The sequence below is a fragment of the Chelon labrosus genome, assembly GCF_963514085.1.
Source record: "Chelon labrosus genome assembly, chromosome: 18".
Taxonomy (NCBI): domain Eukaryota; kingdom Metazoa; phylum Chordata; class Actinopteri; order Mugiliformes; family Mugilidae; genus Chelon; species Chelon labrosus.
The window spans coordinates 4,073,742-4,092,763 of record NC_140351.1 but is presented as its reverse complement, the minus strand read 5'-3'; the positions used below and the strand labels follow the sequence as shown (position 1 = coordinate 4,092,763).

Below are 19,022 nucleotides of genomic sequence, written 5' to 3'. Positions count from 1 at the left end.
ATATTTAAAGAGCAAACTGTGGGCCTGTGTGAACACCAGCGTCTGTTTCAGTCACCAGTCAACCACTTCTTATCCTGTCACATTTCCTGTGTGCACCGTCTGTAAAACTCGTCACGCTCAGATATTGCGGTTTTTGTCAGACTTCCTTTATGTGTGAAGCAGCGTTAGCTCTGAGCCAGACACTTTGATTGTCTCTGCGTCGGTGTGCAGCCCGTCAGGAGATATTACAAAACGGTCAGACAAACAAAATTTCAGTCTGTCATGGTCGTTTTGAGGCGGAGGGGGAGGGAGGCAGGGTGATAGAGCAGTTCTCCTGGGACAAGAGAGCTCCAGTGTTTCTGCTGCGTGGGTTATTTGATTACAGCTGTGCCAGAGACGTTTAAAGCTGTGGAAAAGTGTCTGAGCTGCTTCTCGCGAGTGAGTGAAAGCCTGTTTGGTGCCGCTGAGCCTGCAGGTCGAGAGACTGTAACTGTTGACATTTACATAACCGCTGTCAAGTCATCGATTTCACTCGCCCACCGTCTGCTTGCATCACAGATTTCCAGGAGTCCGCCGCGGTGACATCCAGACGAGGATCTGGTTCTCCCAGGAGTGGGTGTCAGCCTCCGGAAGGGGACGCGTACAGTGGAGACGAGACGAGCGACATGATGACGGCCCGACACATGTCCATCAGAGACAGGTGAGCGAGCCACTTGTCGTCGTGCATCTGAAATAATCTTTGCAAAAAGTTGCTTTATATCTGGTGCAACTTCACCTGCGTCTCAGGTGCATCAACGAGGAAAAGAAACTGTAGAAAGACCAGGAGCTGCTGGAGTCTTGACCTTTCTAAAATAATCTTTTCTACATGTCCGACCTCATGCATGTAAACACTGTTAACCTTTTCATTTGTTTGGAATGCCATTTATTTTAGCATAGCTTGAAATAAACTCCTTTTGCATTGGTTTTCAGTAAACGTATCCAATAAAAGGTCTGAAACGTGGTTTAGATGGAAACTGAAAATTAGATCACGAAGACAAGATGATTTGTAATTTAACGCCACCCCTGTTGCTGCTGCTGCTGCTGCAGAAATTAAGCATTTGGATGCAACTAAATTTAAAATATAGTAGGAATTTTGCGTGAATAAATTGTAACTGCAAAAAAATTATGCAAAATCAGACTTTTCTACTGCACTCTACACACACGCGTTAGTCTGTGTCTAAATATTTTCCAGCTCAGTCGCTGATTCCCAAACCAATCATTACATAAGTCCTGTTATGTCACGTTGTGCTAATTGACTGCAGGTCACGCTGGTAAACGCGGAGCAAATATAACACCCTAAATTGATCGATGACATAATTGAGTCGCACACATACTGAAGGGTTGCCTGTTCCAGTCGGCTCGTCGCTTTTTATACCCACATGTCACACCAGGCTGCTTTGCATCGACTTCTGCTTTCAAAGCCTTCCACTGGAGGCAGCGGTCCGTATCCCAGATACAGCTGGCGTCACATGTATTCACTTTTCATCCTGTTTTTTTTTTTGGAGCCCCCCCACCCCCCGGGGCGGAACAGGACGTCTACTCAATCTGTCACAAAAGGGGCGGTTGTGAGAGGGGCAGGGGGCACTGCCAGCGCCCTGACCTCTAACTTAACGGCTCTTTGTCTGCTCCCAACTCAGAAATGAGATCTCTTTACTCATCTGGTGCGTTCTACTGGATATAAAAGCAGGTTTTCAATTAAATTCAATTAAATTTTATTTATATAGCGTCAGTAACAATACAAATTGGCTCAAGGCGCTTTACAACATCTGGCCTGAAACCAACAGAGCAAGCCTTAAGGCGACGGTGGCATGGAAGAAACCTTGAGCATCTGCCTAAGTCCAGCCAAGTAGAGACAGAAAAGTCAAACCTTGAGCCTTTTAAATACTCTCCAAGCTCCTGGAGACGCTAAATTAATATTTTGACTCATTTATGGGCTTTTTCTTGAGAGTCTGTTGCCTCTGCTTCCCTGCAAACGTCATATTAGCGTCAAGATACCAAAAAAAATTCCTGCTTATGGAGGGAAATAGCTCCTCCACAACTTTTTGTGTTTTACATTTTGGTTTGTGCACTTATTAGACTGATGAAACATAATGCATTAATCAAGCTTTAGCTTTCACTGAGCCTACCTGGCTCTTTGTGTCCTTTTGTTTTCGTGTTAAGCTAAGCTAAGCTAAGCTAATCGCCTCCTGGCTCCCACTCCAGCAAGTACTGAATAGAGAGACTTTCAAGCGGTTTTAAACTTGTCATCTGGTGGAAGATAAATCAAATTTAGTAAGAGATTAGTGCAGAACAAAGTCTTTTAAATCGATTCTGTAACAACGGAAAATGTGCTTGGCTAAATTTGGAGACGCTCCAGCTGTGCCTCTGATCCTTCCACCCCATCTCTTGCAGAGTTGCCTTGTTAAAAAAGAGCGGCGAGGATGACTGGAGGAACAGGATCAATAGGAAGCAAGATGTGGTGAAGATCGCCGTGGGCGAGCAGCACGCTCAGCTCTGGGAGGTGGAGCAGAGCTTCAAGAAGAAGGTAACCGACTCGACGTGAACACTCACTGCTGACTTAACACTTCGACAGACGAGCCCCAGACCGCCTCCGGTTTCCCACGCCGTGTCACGATCGTGTGCTGCGTTCAAGTCACGTCAAAACAATACTGGTGTCACATCTTAATTACTTCAAAACGAACGTCTGAATTCCAGTCGTGAGAGCAAAGTCAAGCACATGAACGCATCCAGAGACCCAGACAGCAGCTTACCACTGAAACTTAAATCATTTGATGTGGCACACAACAAGCGTTTCCTGCATCAGCCTCAGAATTCAGTTTGTGCATTAAACAAAAACATTTTCTTTATTTTCAGTTGTGCAGAGATCCCTTGGTAACGGTCTTTGGATATCTCTAAACAGAGAGGCTGCGTCTTGTCCACGTCTGTGTCTTTTGATCTTTCTTGTCTCGTTCCTCTGTTCTGTCTCAAACAGCTGTTGCATGTTTTTGTTCTTGGACTGAATCGAGAGATAAAATAATCTGCGTTTATTCCAGTCCTGGCTGTGGAATAGATTCTGTAATATCTGGATCTGGTCACACTGTGTCACACAGTCAATGCTGTTATCACTACAGTTGTATGGAAGTCTGTCACTGACAAGTTTAAAGTCTGAAAAAAAAACATTAAAATAAATATTTTAATGTGAAACGGCAGATTTATAGCTGGACTTTTTATTTTAAACTTAAAATTTCAAATTTAATATAATTTACAAGATAGGATTTATGTGAAATTTGTTAGAGCTGACCATTTTGATCCTGACCATTAAAAAGGAAAGTACATTTTGCTATTTCTGGTTTGTCAGTAAATAAATATTCTTAATTGCTAATGGTCCATTTCATTTGATCTAACTGTCATTATTTTTCTGGATTTTTTTTTTATATATAGTATTTGTTAATTTTCAAACTTGCAAATTCAAAAATTGGGTAAAATCGAATTTAATTTTTTGAAGCCTTCGACTTCCATATTTGTCAAAATGTTAGCTTTTAATTAAATTAAATTTATAATATTTGGTCATTTCTAAACATGAAAATTCAAATAAAATAAAAAAATGTGAAATTAAATTTAGTTTTTTGCACCGTTATACTTCCATATTTGTCAATGGAATAAAAATTACAAATAATTTATAATATCTGGACTTTCTAAATATGAAAATTAAAAATAATAATAATAATTTTTGCACATTTATACTTCCATATTTGTCAATGGAATTTAATTTTAGTTTAATTCACAATATTTGGTCATTTTTAAACATGAAAATTCAAATAAAATCTCTTAATTGGGAAATTTTCATTCCAGTTTTGCACCCTTAGACTTCCATGTTTGACATTAGAGTAAAAATTACAAATAATTTATAATACTTGGTCTTTTCTAAACATGAAAACTCAAATAAAAATAAAAAATTGTGAAATTAAATTTCAGTTTTTGCAACTTTATACTTCCATATTTGTCAATAGAATTTAATTTTAATTTAATATACAATATTTGGTCATTTCTAAACATGAAAAGACTTCCATATTCCACATGTAGCAGTGTTATTGGTTTATAATATGTTATACAGTTGTTGTGGCTGTTTTAAATAAGAGTTGGATCAAGATTAGAGTTCATTAAGATGAATTTAGAAGAATAATTGTGACTAAATTAGACACATATTGACTCTTTTCTGTGTTCTCTGTATTTTGTCACGCCTGGTTTCAAACTTTCTTTCCATCCACTGCATGTTGCATGTTGCATGTAACCTTCCACTCTTCTGTTTCTGTTTGCATGTCCTCCACCTTTTAATAATAATAATAATAAACCTCATTTCATCCTCTGCATGGTGACTATGTTTCTGTGTTTTTGAAGGGAAGGGTTTTGGGCGGGCATGGAACAACATGCACCTCTCTGTTTAGACATATCCTCTACCACTGTTTTTGTTTCCAGACGCTTTATCAGCTCGACACCAGCAGCTCTGCCCCTTAAATATTCTCCCGTTGGTTTGTTTAACCTCATGACGATCTTTCCTTTGATAGAACTTGTGTCTTTTTTATATATTTTTTTAATCAAATCTTTAAAGACGTAATCGAGTTCGATTGCCGGGCTGCTGTGAGTAGAGGTTAGAGGAAGGACGGCTGACGTTGCCCGTCTTGTTTTCATCCTCCTATTCATCAGAGACGCTGGACACGATTCAGCATCGGTTTCCTGTTTTAGATCAAACAAGATGAGGCAGATACAAAAAAAAATGAGAAAAAACAGTTGGCAGATGTAAAAAAACAAAAGTGGAGCAGTGAAAAGTGTAAAGCAGAAAACATCCCTTCTCTCCGGCTGCTTGTCTGTAGGACGACGAAGCGCCGATGATGATCGATGAGTTCGCTGTGTCCGACCAGCTCTGGGTAAGGCCAGTGTGCAAGGCCCGACTAACACACACACACACACACACACACACAAAACACACACACAGTGCATTTATAGTAAATTGGATTACATCTAAATTTTACTCCTTCAGCTTAATTTCCAGGCTGCTGACGCACACTTATTATAAATACAGCCTGGGTGTAACATACATCCAGATCACTGCTTGCTTGTGTTCATGTGTTCACACTGGTGGTGGTTGTGTGGTGGTGTTGGTGGTGTGATGTGGGTGTGTGCGTGTTTTGGGTGCAACATTTACAATCGTGTCTTGGATTTCTTGTCTTGTCTAACAAAGATTTTAATTCGATTCTGAGCTTAAACGTTTTTTTTTTTTTTTTTAAAGCATTAAAAAGCAAATTCACGTTTTTGAACTAAATGAGAAACCACTGGTTATTTGATGCATCACAGCGACGCAGACCACAAGAGCTGTGATTAGTCCGTTTGCTAGTAGCGTGTTTCTTCTTCAGTATTTCCGGCTGCTTCTTCATCGCCGCAGTTTTCTAATCGATTGTTTTGGATCAGTAAAGATGGAACACATGGAGAAAAGGTTAACGGAGGAGGTTCAGAGATGCAAACATTTGTACGACTCGTCTAGGGCCAAAATTCGGTGAAAGTTTCAGTCGCCATTGTTGAAAGAGAAGCAGGAAGTAGAAACACAAAAGACACAGCGCCGACTAGTGTTTGGGTGGAGTTGTTACAGAGTGAGACAGACTGACGAGAGCACAAGTATAAATGACTCGCACCGGTGTAGGTTACGGCGTCCATGTCCCGTAGTATTTTAAATTAAAGCCTTAAATCAGCTAAAGGCAAAATATTTTTCTCACGATTTAGTAACTGAAGAACAAGGCAGGACAAAGAGGACAGTTTATATACACATCTGTATTTAAACTGTAGGTTTTATTTCCACTATACAGCCAAAAAATAATGAAGTAATACTAATAGTACAACAAAAAATGGTTTAAAACAAAGAAATACTTCAGTGTGAAATGAAACGGCCAGACTTGTTTTCCCTAGAATGGATCCCTTTCTCCAAAAACCAAGTTTATACAACTGCTCACAAGTGAAGTGGTACATTTAAGCCTTTTCCCATTACCTCTCTGTTTCTAAATCCTTGCATCCTGCAGCTCTATACTCTATACTGACCACCTCCTCTCTATATCTCTTTATATTTCCTACTTTTTCCCCGTGGCCTCCATAGGAGCCCGTCTTTGCTGCTACTTTCTCTCCTCCCCCTGAGCCTCCTTTCCATTCGTTTACCCCTGATGACGAGTCTGCTAGCCAGGTAGGAAGTAGCTCCAGATTCTTCCGCCTGCACATCGCGCTCGCTTACTCGCTCGCTTACTCGCTCGCTTACATACAGCGCCACTTCGTAGAGCTATCTGACATAGATCGGCACGCCAAAACCCCCATTTTTAAACTTTACGGAGAGTGTGCATTTGGCTCGGCTCCTTTAAATACAAATGTAAAGTCAGCTATTATCTGGTTTGCTGCAGAACTCTTTTGGCAAGGAAACATTTTTTAAAAGTCAGCATGGCAGCTCCTGCAGCTTCTAACGCTTCCTCCGGGCGCTTGGGGATTTTTCTACCTTCTTCTCATCCTTCATCTCTTAATCCTCCATCCTCTCTTACCCATCTCTTCACCCCTTCTGGTTGTGAAGACCACCAGATCTCCCAGACCCGTGCAGGTGGATGAAAGGCACCCCTGGAGGCGGAAGGTGACCCTGTCGATGCTGTACACAGCGCTCCCGCACAGTCCCAACCCACTCCCACTCCCTAGCTGCAGGCCTTTCCACAAACATGCACTTGAAGTATTGTTTGTCAGCGTCGTCTGCTTCACGTCACCAGTTAATAATGTTGTTTCGGTGTAGGTTAAGGGCTGTGTTAGACATGTATTAGCTACCCCCACCCACCCCCCACATACCCCTTTGTTTTTGCTTGGCCACTTTGTCTGTTTGTGTGTGTGGAGCATTTATCTTTTCACTTGAAGTAGTAATGTAAGATGCAGTGTGGGCGGAGATGATTCCAGGACAACTCGATGGCTAAAACTAAATTTGAGCAAAAAGTTCAAGCACTTTGGCGAAGAGAAAAGAGTGGACAAGATGTTTTATCACATACTTATATGACATACGGCCCATTAGAGGGTCCAATCTGACCTACGGGATAAATTTGCAAAGTGCGAAAACTTCATTTAAGACATTAATTATTTTTTTTTTTACAGTAAATGCAACTGCTATTCCTAATTTGTCCACTAGGAGTTGCACTGATTTCGTCAGAGTTGCAGATATAACACAACTGTAGATGGCAGCAGTGTGCAGAAATTGCACTTATTTTTCTTAAAAGATTTTGGTTTGTATAATAATTACACTTATTTGCACAAAAACAAAGGGTATTTACAGGGTATTATACTATTAGGTTAGCGTCCTGCTTGAGATCAAATTGGGCATGTTGCCCCTGAAAACTAAAAATGAGTTCAACGCCCCTGATATAACGTTTCCTGCAAAGCATCAGACATTACAAACTAATGGCTGCCGTGGTAAATTACCTTAAGGTCCAGGCGGTTTGCTGCAATCGATGCTAACTTGCCTGTTTTGTTTTGTTTTTTTTCCAGAGAGTGGCAGAGGCCGAGATGGAGAGCCAGGGCATGGACGCTCACATGTCCATCCAGGAGAGGAAGCAGCTCATAGTGGCCCGGGAGGAGGCGTGGAAGTCCAAGGGCCACGGCGCCGCCAACGACTCCACCCAGTTCACTGTGGCTGCACGCATGGTGAAGAAAGGTCAGAGGTCACGCTTGAACGCACACATATGGAGGACATGGAATCGATGCTTAAATGCTCTGAATCATTTAAAACCTCCTCAGATAGACTCTTGTGGAAAATGACTCTCCTTTTCCGTCCGTCAGGCCAGAGTAGCTGCTCTGAGTTCCTCCGTTCAGTGGTTCTAGTTTTTCATCATTAGCTCTGGAGTCAGGCCAGGGGATCTTTCAGGAAGCCTTTAGTGGAGATCTGACGGAGCTAACTGGTTTAACCACATTAAACTGGAGCTAATCATGAGTGGTACAGGAGGCAGCTGCATCGGGAGTGGCTCCTCCATGTCTTGTGGACAGTGTCTCAGTGTCTCTGCATGTCATTCCTTAGCTGAGAAGCAAATTAGACTTGTTAAACAGCCACAGCTGTTGTCTTCTGTGTAAACAGACGCCTGTAGTTTAGGGTATAGTTTAAAATTCATTACAACAAAGATGAAAACCATGAAAACCAAACAGAACGTGAAACATCAACAGCAGCAGAGACTTCAGTGGTCACTGTTAGAACAGTCACCACTGAGCATTTTCCTCTTAAGTTTACATTCAAGGTTTATATATGTCACATGCATAATGAACATGCACAGGCTGCAGGGAAATGAAACAGGCCTTTAGAGAACTAATATAAAGTAAAGAATAATGTAAAGAATAAAAAATAAATAAAGAAGAAAGTAAAGAAAAAAGATTAAACAGATTAAAATAAATAGAAATGAAGATAAAATAATAAAAATGAGGAATAAAAAATAAAAATAGGGAAAAATAAGAAATAAAAATAAAATAAAAATTACAAATAAAATAAAGAATAAAAATAATAAAAATTAAGAAAAAAATACTACAAATGAGAGTAAAATAAGGAATACACATACATGGGGAAAATATAGAGTAAAATAAATAGAAAAGAAGAAAAAAATAATAAAAATTGGGATAAAACAAAGAATGCAAATAAATAAAAATGAACGTAATAACGTTGCTTGTTTGACATTTTTAATGAAATGAAACAAAGGTACCACAGTCGTTATTATCTTCAAACTTTGCTGTGAATCACCGTGTCCTTCTACATTAGACCAGGAAATGTGTACATCAGTTTAATATAATACACATGCCTTTATTTAATCATGATTCAGGTTTCATCACTATTTTATTATATTAAACTGAACTGGTGGGTTTTCTTTTTTTTAGTTTCAGTCTGTGTCTTAACTAAACCGTCTGTGTTCCTGCAGGTTTGGCCTCCCCTACTGCTCTTCAGTCTCCGTTGTTGTCCAAACCCAAGAACACCAACCCTGCCATCTCCAAACCACAGGAAGGTCAGTTTGACTCTTTAATACGTCTTCTATATGAACTCTTTATGTTCTTACTGCTCTCTTATGTTCCTCTGGGTACCAGCACCTTTAATTAACTAATTGTTATTTGTGGTTTCTGAGCCACTGAGCTTGAATTCTTTTGTCTCTGCTTCCTTTTCCAAAGACATGGAGGGGATGTCTGATATTGAAGGTTTATTTCTTTTCTTTTTTCTGGTCACTACCATCAAAACCACAACTGTCACCGACACTATTGTGGCTGATGTTGCTATGAGACTTCTATCGGGTTGTGAAGCCTGATAGAATGAACATCTGGATAAATGTGCATGAATCTGAAGTCAGTGCTTGTGGTTAAATGTCAGTGAGACTGTAACTCCTCCTCATGCACAGTCATTGTTCAGCATCACTGGTGGTCCTGCATGACTTTAAATGCAGTTTGTGGCTGTGGTTTGAAAGCTGTGTGTCTCTGGATGTGTGTGTGTGTGTGCAGAGATCAAGGCCGTACCAGATCTGAACCTGGAGTCGGACAGGAAGCTGGATAAACTAGAGTCGTTCCTGGGAAAGCTCAACAGTAAAGGTGAGTCCTGCATCTTGTTACCGAGTGAGGAATCAAGCCTGTCAGCACCTGTGTACACTCTGTGCAGCAGTATCCAGTGGTAACACCAGCTGTGTTTTATTTCTTGGTCTTGGTTTGTTGTCAGTGCCTGGACTTCCAGAAGCAACCATCACTGTGACACAGAAGAAGGTAAAGGAAGTGATGACTCTCGAAGATGAAACGTTCTCCAAGTTCTACCGCCAAGTGGAGGAGCTGCCCTCCATCGCCAACAACAGGGTGGAGATAGACGACGACTTCGACGCCATCTTCGGACCCCAGGTGCCAAAGTAAGTCAGTAAGAGCATTAGATTAGATTAGATGAGGACATTTAGGTGTCACAGCGACGGGGCAACATACAACAGCAAAAATACAACTGAGATACAAAAATAGAACAAGGTAAGAGAAGAACATTATGTAGTAAATATTTCCAATATTTCCAGACTGGATCAAGTTTAAGTTAAGTAACTAACTACTACTATTATTATTATTAACAACTACAGTTTGGTGGAAAACCAACTAAAGTTAATAAGAATCAAGGATTCAAGGTTTATTATTCGTCACATACATGATGAACATGTACAGTCTGCAGGGAAACTAGACCACAACAACTGTGCAAATTCTGGCGAGTGCCTAAGAACTAAATTAAATAAAGTAAAGAATAATAAAAAAAATTAAAAAAAATTAAAATAAAGAATAAAAATAAAATAAAAAATAGATTGAAGAAAAATAAAGAATATAATATTGAATTAAATAAAATAAAGAATAAAATGACGAAACTATATAAAATAAAACAAAGAATAAAATATAGAATGAAGAAAAAAATAAAGAATAAATATGAGGAACAAAAAAATAAGAAATAAAATAAAAATAAAATAATGAATAAAATGGAGAAAAAATTAAAGAATAAAATCAAATAAAGAATGCAATAAAGAATAAAATATAGAATGAAGAAAAATGAGGAATAAAAATGAGGAATAAAATAAAATAATCAAGTTGAAGGAAAAAATAAAGACATTCGTAAATATCATGAGATCAGTGACAAACTCCAAGAGGAGGATAGCTCTTGAGAAACAAGTATTGCACCAAAAATAACATGAGTGTGGGTATTGCACTTGAGAACTAAACTACACAGGATGAAGCACTACAGAAATAAATAGATGATAAATAAACAGATGTATTGTTCAGAGAATAACTGTGATGAGAATACCCTGTGGGTGCAGCGGTCTCAGGCTGAAGGAGTTACCTAAGGTCCCAACAGATTCCTACAGGGGTTACAGAGCTCCCCCCCACTCCGTCCATTGGACAGACTAGGATCGACTAAACCACGAGTTGACATGACTCTTTCCTGTCAGTCACGACCCTTCACCTCTGACCTCTCCGCAGGCTGACCTCAGAGATGGTGCAGCACAAGCGGGCGGTGCGTCCGACACGTAATGTCCAGTCCTCCAGGAACCCTCTGAAGATGCTGGCTGCCAGGGAGGACATCAGACACGAGTACACGGAGCAGAGGCTCAACATCGGCCTGCTGGAGAGCAAGAGGATGAAGGCTGAGAAGAGTGAGTGAGGATGCATGAGTTTGAACCGAGGCCACACAACGTTTACCTGCCTCACTTTCACCTTTGTGTCAGACAGAAAGTTTCTAAACTTAAGAAAGACGAGCGTGGACAAACATCTCTTATCCCAGCCCTTCTCCCTTCTTGAGCTTTTCTAATATTGGCAGAAAATATGCACAGGCTGATTGATATTTATCGTCTGAAATGAAAAGCTTAAATTGGAAAAAAAGGGCGTTTTTATGTGGAGACACATGACAGAGATAGTTGAGCACAAGCCAGAAACACTTGCACTGCCAATGCAAGGTCAGTGACGGTGCAGAAGAAGGGCGTAGCATGCATAGCAGAACAGAAATACAATCAATACGTTACACTTGACAAAGCGTCTCTCTGACCTGTACGTGCCCTTTACCAGGAACAGTGCATAGCAGGTCCGCGTGCTGCTCTCCGGCCTGTTTCATAGGTGTGATGTTAGAAAACCAACAGGAAGTCAGTGACGTGTAACTTCCTCCTCTTACACCAATAAAACCACTCAACACTGTCTAGACAGTTCTATATTTGGTGCAGACAAATGTTTTAAATCCCGAAAGACCGTGTGTCTGACTAAATGTTTTCTTGTTTTGTTCTCTTCTGCAGTGAGTAAGAACTCTGGTTTCTCCGAGGTGGCTCTGGCCGGCCTGGCCAGCAAGGAGAACTTCAGCAACGTCAACCTGCGCAGCGTCAACATCTCCGAGCAGATGTCCAACAACAGCGCCGTGCCTTACAAGAAACTCATGCTCCTGCAGGTCAAAGGTCGGTAAAGTGCAACGGAGAATGTGTCTTCTTTTGTTTTACAACATGTCGGCATGCTAAAGCAAATTACATCCGAGACAGATGGAAATGTTTCCAGCTAAGTATGTCTGAGGATGCTGCTCTCGGCACAAACAAGCCGGCCAAGCAGGGAAAATATATCAAGCGCCTGTCTAGGTTTTAAACGGCCGAGTCCTCGTCCTCTGCAGCTGTCCCTGTGAGTTGTTTAAGAGGATGGAAAAAAACAAAATAGCTGCCGATTTCCACGTAGCTCTGGAGGATGCTGCTGCTTCAAGGCCGTCCTTTCCAGAGGATATCTAAAATGGGAGAGGAGAAGAGTCGGGTCTATTTCGGTGTCCTTTGCACCTCCTCCACCCGTCGTCTGCCGGTGACAGCTGTGACTCTAAATCATCCTCCCCAGGTCGCCTCACACTGTCCTGGGCTGAGCCGCTCCTCCAGACCCCTACTGTCTCTAATCCAGGGAGAATCCGCCACACCGGGGGGCATTGTGTTAGGAGGCTAGCTGTCACGAGCTGATGGTGTTTGAGCCAAAGGCCCCTAAACAGCTCTGTGTCTGTATTTAGATCAGTCAAGTCCAAAGTGATCGATGTGCAGAATGTACATGCAAGTACACATCTTTATCCCGATCCAGCTCGTGTGAAACTCCAGAGACACTGACAGTGATAACCAGAGCGGTCGCTAATAAGTCGCTCGTCTCCGTGTCTGTGTGTGAAACCAGGTCGGAGACACGTCCAGACCAGACTGGTGGAGCCCAGAGCGTCGTCGCTCAACAGCGGAGACTGTTTCCTGCTCGTTACGCCGCATCACTGCTTCATCTGGATCGGAGAGTTTGCCAACGTCATCGAGAAGAGCAAGGTGAGAGATGTCTTGGCCCGAGTCAGACTGGCTCCGCATCGGACCTGGTTTTATCTGCACTTGTTTTGTGTGTGGATTTAAAAATCTGTTTAAAACTTCAGAAAATAAATCTGTCAGAAAGAGCATTCGTCTAAACTGGAAAGACAGAGAAACAACTGATTATATCTCCACAGAAAAACAAAATAGCATTAAAAAAAGAAATAGAATAGAACAGATAGAATCGTTTCATACATGCTGGTCTCAACTCATTAATATTAATTAATACATTTTTGTAAGAGACACATATTCACATAGGCCACTGTCTAAATGTGGACATTAATGTGGACCCCTCCCATGTCAGTTCATCTGCTTATTTATTTAGCTTTATTTGATTGTCTGGGTTCACTGAAGTAGACAATTTATTTTGTCTCAATGTATTTTTATTATTCTTTCTTCTTTCTTCTTCCGTCTTTCTTCTTCTTCTTTCTTCTCCCTTCCTCTTTTTTCTTTCTTCTTCATCCCTTTCTTCTTTCTTCTTCCATCTTTCTTCTTCTTTCTTCTTCCATCTTTCTTCTTCTTTCTTCCTTCTTTCATCCTTCATCGTCTTCCTTCTTTCTTCTTCCTTCTTTCTTCTTCCTTCTTTCTTTCTTTCTTCTTCCTTCCTCTTTTTTCTTTCTTCTTCTTCTTCTTCTTTCTTCTTTCTTCTTTAGTCTTTATTCTTTCTTCTTCATCCTTTCTTCTTCCGTCTTTCTTCTTTCTTCTCCCTTCCTCTTTTTTCTTTCTTCTTCATCCTTTTCTTCTTTCTTCTTCCATCTTTCTTCTTCTTCCTTCTTTCCTCTTCCTTCTTTCTTCTTCCGTCTTCCTTCTTTCTTCTTCCTTCTTTCTTTCTTCTCCTTCCTCTTTTTTCTTTCTTCTTTCTTTTTTCCATCTTCGTTCTTCTTCCTTCTTTCTTTCTTCTTCCTTCCTCTTTTTTCTTCTTCCTTCTTTATTCTTTTTACATCTTCCTTCTTTCTTCTTTCTTCCTTCTTTTTTCTTTCTTCTTCTTCCTCGTTCTCATTCTCATTGTTTTGGTCCTGTTAGTCTTTCTGTTTGTTTGTCTTCAAAAAAATAAACATATATATATATTATATATTTCAACGCCCTCTGAGGGATATAAGCAGAGGAGGAGTAAGGGTGCTGCTACTGTATCTTAGACAGGCTTTCTTGTGCAGGATGTGAGGAGGAAGTTTTGGGGAGGAAGCAGCAGTGGCACAGCTCAGGAAGAAGTGTGAGAGTCTGGTCTGATGACCTTTGATTGGCTGAACAAAGCAGTGACCTGAATCTGACACGAAGGAAGACTCTGAGCCGTGACCCACATTATTTAGGAGGTTGATTTAGAAAGTTGAGTTGACTCAGTGGTAGCACGTTAAACATGAACTGAATCTTCACCCCAAACTCATATCTAGTTGTTTCAGACATTAATGGCATGTTGTTTTCTCTCTTTCAGGCTTCAGAGTTAGCCAATTTCATCCAGAGCAAGAGGGATTTAGGTTGCAGAGCGAACTATGTCCAGGTCGTCGAGGAGGGCAGCAACACTCACAGCCATGCTGTCAAGGAGTTCTGGAAAAATCTGGGAGGGCAGTCGAATTACCAGTGTAAGGATTTAAATCTGACAACACTGAGGAAACAGTCTCTGGATCCGTATGACGCATTTTGATTTGATTTGCTTCTCACAGCTGCAGGGACACCAGATGAAGACGAGCTGTATGAGGGCGCCATTGTGGAGACTAACTGCATTTACCGCCTGATGGACGACAAACTGGTCCCAGATGATGACTTCTGGGCCAAGATGCCTCGCTGCTCTCTGCTCAACCCCACAGAGGTTAAAGAAACGTCTGAAACTCTCAAATATGTCGGAATGTGTGTGATTTTAAAATAACCCACCTCTCCCTCTCTCTCTCTCTCTCTCTCTCTCTCTCTCTGTTTTCTGTGCAGGTTTTGGTTTTCGACTTTGGCAGTGAGATGTACATTTGGCACGGGAAGGAGGTGACTCTGGCTCAGCGGAAGGTGGCCTTCCAGCTGGCTAAGCACCTGTGGAACGGCACCTTCGACTACACCAACTGTGACATCAACCCACTGGACCCTGGAGAGTGCAACCCACTCATACCCAAGTACGGAGACATATGCTGCAGCTCAGATGTTTGACTGTCTGTGTATGTTTAACAGATCATGCACAAGACGTGTATTCCAATTAGGATTGGGGTTTTCTGCAACTTCATACAGCTTGTAAACTTGAAGCTACAGTAATATACACCAATCAGCCACAACATTATGACCAGGAGAAGTAAATAACATCGACCATCTTGTGACAATTCCATGTTCTGCTGGGAAACTTTTGGACCTGGCATTCATTGGTGTGGATGTTACTTAGACACGTAGCACCCACCTAGACCAGACCAGGCACCCCCACCCCATAGCAATGACACTCCTTGATGGCAGCAGCCATCCCCAGCAGGATGCAGCCACAAAAACACTTTAGGAACAACTAAAAAAAAACATGAAGAACAGCACAAGGTGTTGACCTGGCCTCCAAATTCACTAGATCCCAAACTGATCAAGTATCTGTGGGATGATCCACAGAGGCCCCTCCCCTCAAAGGCCCCCTACTATTAACATTTTGTTCCCAGACACCACAGGACACCCTCAGAAGGCCCATGTCCATTCTCTGAGGCACAAGGGAGACCTACATAAAATTAGCAAGGTGGTCATAATGTTATGCCTGATTGGTATATGTAGCACAGTGGGACTCGAAGAAATAGTATTTCACACCACCTCCTGTGCATGGCTTGTATTCATCTACAGTGATTCTACTGTTATTGTTCCACTTCGTTCTCTTCTCCTACAGGAAAGGCCAGGGCCGCCCTGACTGGGCCGTGTTCGGCAGACTGACTCAACACAATGAGACCACCCTGTTCAAAGAGAAGTTTGTGGACTGGAGCGACTCCAGGAAAACACCCAGTCCCACAAAAAACACCAGCGACCAGATCACTGACACAAAGGTAAAGGGCTTAATAACGCTGAGGTCCTTTCATACCTTCTCTGCCGTTGATGCTTATTTACTTATTTATTTTTTTCCCTTCCACCCCAGGAGCAGCCCGGCTCTGATCAGCACCGCGCGTACGACGCCTCCCTGATGCTGCCCCTCCTCGAGACGCTCGTCTGCACCAAGCTGGACGGGTTCAACGTGGGCCGGGGCTACGGCCTGGTGGAGGCCGAGGACTGGCGGAGCTACGAGATCAGCACTCTGGCCGTGGAGGTCTGGCACATCCTGGAGTTCGATTACAGCCGCCTGCCGCGCCAGAGCATCGGCCAGTTCCACGAGGGCGACACCTACGTGGTGAAATGGAAGTACATGGTCAGCACGGCAGGTCAGTCATTTGAAGAAACCTAAGAGGAACAGTTGAGGAGTAAAGACACTGCTAGATTTGTGTTTCAATTTTATTGATACTAGTGCAAGAAAGTGACACATTAAACTGATCCTAGATGTGGGTTACTGTAGATCTAGACCAGTCCAACTGCATAACACATTCCCTTCTGAAATCCTTCTCCTTCAGCCTAGAATATCAGAGTTCATGTTTGCTTTAGACTCCAGTCCACACTCCTGAAGTCTACAGATGAAGTAGATTTGACTCTGTCGTTCTCTTTACTCTTGTTTTTGTGAAGCAAATAAACTCCAGGGTGTCTTCTCTGAATTTAAGCAAACACGTGGCACACCACAAGGTTTCAGGAAGCGAAAGCCAGAATATGCAGGTGCAGGAGTCACTGGAGAGAAAACCGCAGGAAAAACAGCCATTATGTTTCATGTGATAAAACTAAATTTACTGCTTCTGACTTCTGTCTCTGCTTAACGTCTCTCCGTACAATCCAGTTGGGAAGAGGCAAAATCCAGAGCAGGTGAAGACGGCGGGAGCAGGGAAGGAGAAGTGCTGCTACTTCTTCTGGCAGGGTCGCAACGCCACCGTCAGCGAGAAAGGGACGTCGGCGCTCATGACGGTGGAGCTGGACGAGGAGCGGGGGGCACAGGTACGGGAAAGGTGGTGGTGAATGCTGTATTTTTTTTTTTTATTCTGACAGAGTAAGCTTCATGCTGCTGCTGTTTTCTACTTCCTCTTGCTTCAGGTTCAAGTCCAGCAGGGTAAAGAGCCTCCGTGTTTCCTGCAGTGCTTCAAAGGAGGGATGGTGATCCACTCAGGAAAGAGAGAGGAGGAGGAGGAAAACTCACAGAGTAAGACGGTTTATTAAACAACACAAACAACTATCTGTTGCTGTTCCATCTGTTCCTCTGTGGGGTTAATTAGCAGTCTATTTAAAAGTCCATATTTTCATTTATATCTGCAGGCTGCGTTATTAGATTAGAGAACAATTCAATGTTCAGAATAGAAACCATCCTAAGGGACAAAAACAGTTTCTGTATTTTTTCCCAAACTCAAAAACTAAAGAACTAAACTAAACTTCTTTCTTTGGGCTTCAAGTTGCACCTCAGTTAAGACTGTTCTGTGTGGATGAACAGTCTTAACTGAACGCTGTCAGTGAAGCACTAAACCCCCTGCGTCTTGTCCCAGGTGACTGGCGTCTGTACTGTGTGCGTGGCGAGGTGGAGGTGGAGGGCCATCTGCTGGAGGTGGCCTGTCACTGCAGCAGCCTGCGCTCCAGGTTCTCCATGGTGCTGCTGAGCGTCAGCCAGGCGCTCATCTACCTGTGGCACGGCTGCAAGTCCCAGATGCACACGAGGGCCGTGGCGCGCACCGCCGGCAATAAGATCAAAGAACAGTGAGTGGTGAAAACTTTTCTTCTCTTAAAAAAAAACAAAACAAAAACGTATGTATTAGCCGAACTAACGCCTTCTTGGGGGGGTTTGCGCAGCTGTCCTCTGGAGACCGGCCTCCACAGCAGCAGCAAGGTGACCATCAGGGAATGTGACGAGGGGGCTGAGCCCGCTGGTTTCTGGGAGGCCCTCGGGAGGAGGGACAGGAAGGCGTACGACTGCATGCTGCAAGGTGGGGCAACAAAGAATACCACGTGTAAAAATAACTCTTTACATTTAAAAGCCCTGCTTTAATAATAAAAACTTATTTCAGCTTCATGCAGTTTGAAGTAAATTCTTGTGCAACTGATGAGCCACTCAGTGTTGGAGCTGCTGGATGTTGAAATAGTTTTAATCACTTTAAATCACTAGTAACAGCTTATTGTTGATAATTATTTTACTACTATTTAGACTTACAGATTTTATTCATCCACAAGGGAAATTGCTTGGTCACAGTAGCTTAGTTGCACATAACAAACGCTCTTAAGAACCACAAGTAGGAAGAAAGATAAAATAAAATGTAAGTAAAATAGAAATAGTATAAGCAGAAAGGTGAGTTCTTGTCCAGCTGGATAGAGTTTGGTATGAATAACGTCCTGTAGCTGAATCAATCTGTTGGAGAATGAGCTCCACTGTCCCTCTATAGTCTGGTGTAGTGGGTGAGGTGGATTGTCCATGATGGAGAGCAGTTTGTCCAGTGTCCTCCTGTCCTTCACTGAGACAAACGTCTCCAACTCACTGCCAACAACGTGACCAGCCTTTCGGATCAGTTTTTCGAGCAAAGTACAGGGCACTCGCAACTGAAGACTGATAGAAAATCTCCAGCAACTTGCTGCATGCATTAAAAGACTACTCAGAGTCTACTCTAAGAGTCTACTCAGGCCCTTCTTGTCCACAGCATCACTGTTGTCCCTCTACTCCAGTCTGCTGTTCATTTGGACTCCCAGGTATTGACACAGGTGCAGTGCTAGCAAACATCTGATATTGTTGTGGCTCCCACCTTGAGTCTGAGAGTAGAGAGTCACTAGAGCTCTCGTACAAATAAAGTGAACCAAAAAATACAAATGAAATGTTGTACAGCTGAACTATAGTAAAGTAGTAGCAGCGAAACACATGCACTCTACTTATTATCCACCTGTGACACGTTGTCTTTGTGTATTTGACCCTCAGATCCAGGCAGGTTCAACTTCACGCCTCGTCTGTACCAGCTGAGCAGCAGCTCAGGAGAGTTCACAGCCGTGGAGTTTCTCTACCCGCCAGAGACCCCAGCAGGTCAACTCTATGCCCTTCCTGCAGGAGGACCTGTACGCAGCCTCACAGCCAGGTACGCACTCTCATCTGTCTGCATTCATTCA

At 42.4% G+C, this 19,022-nt stretch overlaps 1 protein-coding gene across 1 annotated transcript in view; it reads left to right on the top strand.

The window, feature by feature from the left end:
- svila (supervillin a) overlaps positions 1–19,022 on the top strand; it is a gene marked incomplete at its 3' end in the record, with an annotated part of 48,648 nt that overhangs the window by 28,805 nt on the left and 821 nt on the right. The window contains 21 exon segments of the mRNA XM_084566563.1: positions 538–679; positions 2,410–2,542; positions 4,869–4,922; positions 7,549–7,714; positions 8,958–9,041; positions 9,526–9,612; positions 9,737–9,917; positions 11,014–11,186; positions 11,817–11,972; positions 12,709–12,845; positions 14,311–14,458; positions 14,540–14,685; positions 14,799–14,974; positions 15,709–15,862; positions 15,952–16,231; positions 16,732–16,886; positions 16,983–17,088; positions 17,426–17,633; positions 17,727–17,860; positions 18,838–18,931; positions 18,933–18,991. Of these exon segments, the coding sequence (XP_084422689.1) occupies positions 538–679; positions 2,410–2,542; positions 4,869–4,922; positions 7,549–7,714; positions 8,958–9,041; positions 9,526–9,612; positions 9,737–9,917; positions 11,014–11,186; positions 11,817–11,972; positions 12,709–12,845; positions 14,311–14,458; positions 14,540–14,685; positions 14,799–14,974; positions 15,709–15,862; positions 15,952–16,231; positions 16,732–16,886; positions 16,983–17,088; positions 17,426–17,633; positions 17,727–17,860; positions 18,838–18,931; positions 18,933–18,991 (2,973 nt within the window).